This window comes from Felis catus, chromosome F1 (genome assembly GCF_018350175.1).
Source record: "Felis catus isolate Fca126 chromosome F1, F.catus_Fca126_mat1.0, whole genome shotgun sequence".
In the NCBI taxonomy this organism is placed as follows: domain Eukaryota; kingdom Metazoa; phylum Chordata; class Mammalia; order Carnivora; family Felidae; genus Felis; species Felis catus.
The window spans coordinates 35,952,681-35,958,680 of NC_058384.1; the positions used below are offsets into that span (position 1 = coordinate 35,952,681).

Below are 6,000 nucleotides of genomic sequence, written 5' to 3' on the forward strand. Positions count from 1 at the left end.
AGATTTTATTAATCAAATAAGTTAATTCCAATATTTTTTAGGAAAAGAGACACAACTCTGCCCACCTCCACCTCAGATACCTAATGCTCAGAATATGCTAACCACAGTGAATTATCAGGATGGAGAAAAAGTAGCTATTCTTTGCAAAGAAAATTATCTACTTCACGGAGCAAGAGAAATTGTGTGTAAAAGTGGAAAATGGCAGTCATTACCACAGTGTATTGGTTAGTAGTTTATTTCTAAATAATGTTATTTAAAAAGTATTTACTAATCTTCTTTGCTTTATCTAAAGAAAAGGAAAAAGAATTTATGATTTATGTGTTGCACCGTATTTTGAAGCATTAAATTGTCATCTAGTTACTCAATTCTGTCACTTTTAAAAACTGTTTCTTTATGAGGTATTTACAACAGTGACCATATAAGAAAGAAGCTTGAGGTCTTTACTGGATATCCACTTTTATTAAGTGTATTTACTTGGTATGCAGCTTAAGATATAGAATGGGCAATTGGGAGTGGTCAGAGAGCTAGGATGTAAACTTGGTAACTGCTAGTATATAGATGATATCTAAAGCTACAGGACTGGATGGGATCACATGGAGAGTTCAAATGGCTAACAAAGAGAGGAGGTCGAAGGGACAGCCTTGGAGACTCTCCATTATTAGAGATCTGGGAAATGAGGAGTAGCCAGATAGTACCCAGAAAAACTAGGGAAGGCTGATAAAATGATTCTAGGACACAATTACATTGTGTGTGTTGGGGGAGGCGGGGTTCCCCCACATCCAACAAGCAACTCTTAGACACCTGCTAGGTGTCCTACAATTCAACTCAATTCTGACACTATGCAGGGATAGCATCAGATTTCTACAGGTTAAGAACTCAGTCTTAGAAGACTGCTTCTTGTATCCACTTCAGATGCCAGTCGCACATCTAGGTTGCCATCTGTGTGTTTCTGACTGACTGGCTATAGCTTGGAGGTTCCCACAACCCCCCTCCTTGTGTTTGATTACTTTGCTAGAGCAGTTTGCAGAACTCAGAGAAACATTTACTTACTAGATTATGGGTTTATTAAAAAAGTATATAACTCAGGAACAGCCAGACGGAAGAGATGTATAGGACAAGGTATGGGGAAAGGGCACAAAACTTCCATGCCCTTTCCAGCCACTTTTCCCACATCTCCATGTATTTACCAACCCAGAAACTCTCAGAACCTCGTCCTTTTGGGGTTTTATGGAGGCTTCATCACATAGGCATGATTGATTAAGCCATTAGCCATTGGTGATTGATTCAACCTCCAGCCCTTATCTCTTCCCCCGTAGATCAGGATGGGAATGAAAGTTCCAACCCCCTCATCACATGGTTAGCCCTCCTGGCAACCAGGTTATCCTCTGGTTACCTATGGGTCTTATAAAAGTCATCTCACGAACATAACAGAAGACACATTTACTTCTCTCATAATTTGTGAAATTCCAAGAGTTTTAGGATCTCTGTGCCAGGAATGGGGAATAATACCAAATATTTATCATAAATCACATTATCAGAGCTGGTATCCCAGAAGCAATATCAAGGACATACTTCAGAAGGACATGTTACACAATGTCATTCAAAAGGTGGGCAAGCATGTCAAAGACTACTTAGAACTGGACGAGATGACTGATAATTGAACAATGGATTTAGGTACCTAAAGTTATTGGTAGCTCTGCTTAGAGGTATTTCAGCACTGGGAAATACCTAATTGCAATGTGTTCTAGAGAGAATGTGGGCTGATAAAGTAAGATCAGGGATGATAGGAAACAAGTAGGTTTGCTCTAAAGGGACGAGAGAAATGAGGCAGTAGCTGGATATGGGGTGTGGATAAAGGGAAATTTTACCTTACATTGTGACATTTTCAACACGTTTGTATGTCGATGAATGATTTGGTAGAGAAGGACAAATTGTTAATACAGCCAAAAGGGATGATTCATGGTCTTTGCTGAGTTTAATGGAGAAAGAATCTAGTGCCCACGTGAAAGAGTTCGTCTGAGAAAAATACAGGAAGAGTCACTCAATGAAACAATAAGTAGAAGAAGTTATTCAGGATAAGATTATTTGGCCATTTCATATCTATATCCTTGGTGATATGTAGGAAGATAAATCAGTACAATGGAATGTATCCTAGCCATTCTTAACATGAAGGTGAAATTTTTATTGACAGAGAAAGATGCCTATGCTATTATTTGGAATTGGAAAATAAATGGAAGGCAGTATGTCAATAATTCATTTCACAGGTACATGCTACTTGCAGAAAGTAACAGTTGTCCCAGAGAATAGAAATGGGAAGGGAGTTATTTATTTTTACCTTTCTTCTTTAAATAAAAATATTTATGAAGGAGGTGGACAGTAGACCAGATAAGATTTACTTATCTGTTCATCACATGTTAAATAAAAACTATTCCTAGTTGCATGCCCTTATAATACATATGTACTCAATACCTAAGTTTATTTGACTTATGGGTGCCCTTATAATACGTGCTCTTATAAGATATATGTACTCAATACTTAAGTGTATTTGACTTATGGGTGAAGGGAAGCACTATAATTTTTGGTTATCAGGTTATATTGTAAAAATTATATAATGAGTTATTTGAGCTCGCAGACATCATATTAAACATCGAACATATAATATAAAGAAATTTATTTATACTAATTTACTTAAACTACATATCGGTTTTCTCTCAACACATAAATGTTATTTTCCAGAGTCTACACAATATTGTGGTTCCCCTCCACCTATTAGCAATGGAGATATCACCTCATTCCCATTAACAGTATATCCTCCAGGATCAAAAGTCCAGTACCATTGCCAGTCTTTCTATGAACTTCGGGGCTCCATAGATGTAACGTGCAGAAATGGACAGTGGTCAGAACCACCAAAATGCATAGGTGAGTTTGTCGTATTCTCCTAGAGTCTGAGATTTGATATTCATAGTAAAGCTTTCATGGACTAATTTCATAGGATGATTTTTACTTCAGTTCAGCTGAAAACCTATCTGACACGGATTCAAGCCACTTAGCGAGTATTTGGTGGAGCTAGGAATCAGGCACAGCAATCTGGTTCCAAATTTCATGTATTTAAGCCTGAGGCTATGGTGGCCTCTCCTGTCTACAAAAAAGTCAGGGAGAAAAAAGATCAACCTCACTCTAACAGTAAAAGGACTGTCTATCGTATGTCATCAGGAAAATACTTGCTAATGTACCTTAGAATCCCGGGCATGGACAAATCTAGGTACGAAAAGAAGTTCCTTATGGTCACCACTGCCTAGGATGGCTCCTCAAATTTAACCATGTGCTTATTTTTAAAACTCAGAACAATTCCTATATCAGAGATGATGGGCTATAGAGAACATGCTGCTTAGTACTGCTGGGCGTGCTATTTACTCAGGGGAATGTTACCTCTCAAAATGCTAAATTTAAAAATGAATGAGGGGACTTGATCATGGGGGGAAGGTAATACTGCTTTCCTACAGAAATCAATGTTGCATAAAAGTGACAACCCACTGATAATTACTTTGTGGAAAAGGAGCTCTAAATAAGAAATATAATAGCTAATATAATAGCTAGTAGAATTTTTGGTCTTATTGATAAATAATTACCTTCAAGAATATGCTAAGTGAATATTTTAAGAGATGGTTGGTTTTTATATATATTGTGCCTTCTTCAGTCCACTTTCTGCACCGTATATCTGATAGACAGAAGTAAACTTATTTTTACTGTAATATTTAGTAAGATGTTAATACATCCGTACGCTCACACTATGCACGTTTTGGAAACAATGTAAAAGAGAATCCTGAGTTGGGAAAGGAGGGTGAATAACACTGACCCTAACAGAACATTTTAATTTAATCCTATATGGCATGTGGTTTTTAGGCATGTAAAGCACAGTAATTGAGAGCACAGACTCTGAAGTCAAACTGCCAGGGTCCATATTCTGGTTCAAAATACTCATTAAGTTATGTGACCTTGGAGAAATTACTCAGTCTTTCTGAGCCCCCATTTCCTGTTATGTAGCTCAGGGAAATGATGCACAGTGTTTAGAGATAAGGCAAAGCACTAAGAACAGTACTGGGCAAAACTCAATAAATATTAGCTTTTAATATCCTTTCATAAATTTTATTTAATTCCAAAATATTCTTAAAAGAAATGTCACTACTCTTGGAAAGGGAAAGGGAAAGGTATATTATTAATGATGTATTTTTTTAATTCTTTCAGATGCATGTATAATATCTGAAGATAACATGAACAAATATAACGTACAGTTAAGAGGAAAAGACACCAAAAAACTTTATGTAAAAACAGGGGATTTTGTTGAATTTGAATGTAAATGGCCACATAAAGCAAACACATCAATACAGTCATTTCGGGCAATCTGTCAGGAAGGGGAAGTTGAATATCCCAGATGTGAATGAAACAAGCATTAATTTCCCTGAATATAAATTTTAAAGTAATGCTGTATGTATGTTGTAAGTATGCATTATATAGGCAATTCTATAATTAATGTATTTATTCTTTCGAGTGTTGCTTATCTCAGTTTTATTTTGAACTCTGAATTTTCAGAGATTCACAAATTTATAAACCAAGAGCAACGCTTCACTTATTAGGTGGACCATATTATACCTGGGTCAAATCATAGTGCTGGGTCTCCTGTTCATATATTACCCACAGAAAGTGAGCATGTGCCTCAATTCAGTACTTTGTCCCATCTAACCACTTCTAATTGTCTAAAATGTATAAGATAACTTCAAGGCTTTCTATCTTTCTATCACATCATAAAACATAAAAACTGTAGGGTGCCTGGGTGGCTCAGTCCGTTAAACGTCCGACTTTGGCTCAGGTCATGATCTCACATTTCATTAAGTTCGAGCCCCGCGTGGAGCTCTGTGCTGACAGCTCAGAGCCTGAAGCCTGCTTTGGATTCTGTGTCTCCCCCTCTCTCTGCCCCTCCCCTGCTCACTCTCTGTCTCCCTCTTTCTAAAAAATAAATAAACATTAAAAAAAGTTTCCTAAATACAAAAACTGTCACCTTTTATGCTTGTAGCAAGCATTAGTAAATATTAAAAAGTCCTCTAATGGGAGGCTGATTACTCATCAAATACTAAATGCACCATCTTCCACACTAAAATTTTTACAAATCCTAGTGCAGAACTTCTATTATAGTCAAGATGTGATACATGCATACAAAATGGTAACTATAAGTGAAAATTTTTAGGTTACAATAGTGCATCTATAGGATTATCTAGATATGCATACATACTTAAAAAAGATTGAGAGTAAACACAAAGTTTGGCTGTAATAATTCTATGTGGTCTGTGGTTTCAGAAATTAGAATACTTGTAAATTTTTATATTCCTACATTTTATAATTTTTCATTTTGAATTATATTACTTTTACAGTTAGATGAGAGTTATCAAGAACTGTGATTAGAGACCAACAAAGTAGAAGATTGAGAGTATAACGACTCTGTGCTGTGGGCCAGGAGGCTGACTTCATACCAAAGCTCCATTATTTTTTGATGTATCATAGTTTGGGGAAATACTGAACAGGAACTTTTAGAAATGTCCTTTGCATGTTCCTGTATTTTAGGTAGCATAGTATAGTTAAAACATTTTTTTGGCCAGCAAGTTTTTTGTAAGTATCTATGAAAATGGTGACAATTTCTTAAAATCTTCATGACTAGAGATACAGCAATAGATTTTTAGATGAGACATCAAAACAAACAATCAAGAAATAGAGAAATTGGACTTTATCAAGACTAAAAACCCGCATTCTTTAAACAATGCTAATAAGAAAATGAAAGCATGCAGATATAATCGGAAAAAATAGCTGCAAATTATATATCTGATAAGGGACTCGTATCCAGAATTAAAGAACTCTTACGAGTGAAAATAGAAAGACAACCTGATTTTAAAATGAGCAAAAGAGGGGCGCCTGGGTGGCGCAGTCGGTTAAGCGTCCGACTTCAGCCAG

At 36.2% G+C, this 6,000-nt stretch overlaps 1 protein-coding gene across 1 annotated transcript in view; it reads left to right on the plus strand.

The window, feature by feature from the left end:
* The window catches only part of CFHR5 (complement factor H related 5), a 31,329-nt gene extending 26,781 nt beyond the window's left edge, over nt 1–4,548 (plus strand). The window contains exons 8-10 of the mRNA XM_019821926.3: nt 42–224; nt 2,737–2,919; nt 4,246–4,548. Of these exons, the coding sequence (XP_019677485.2) occupies nt 42–224; nt 2,737–2,919; nt 4,246–4,442 (563 nt within the window). The 3' untranslated portion in view covers nt 4,443–4,548. The remainder of the gene's footprint in view (nt 1–41; nt 225–2,736; nt 2,920–4,245) is intronic.
* Nucleotides 4,549–6,000: the final 1,452 nt, after the last annotated feature.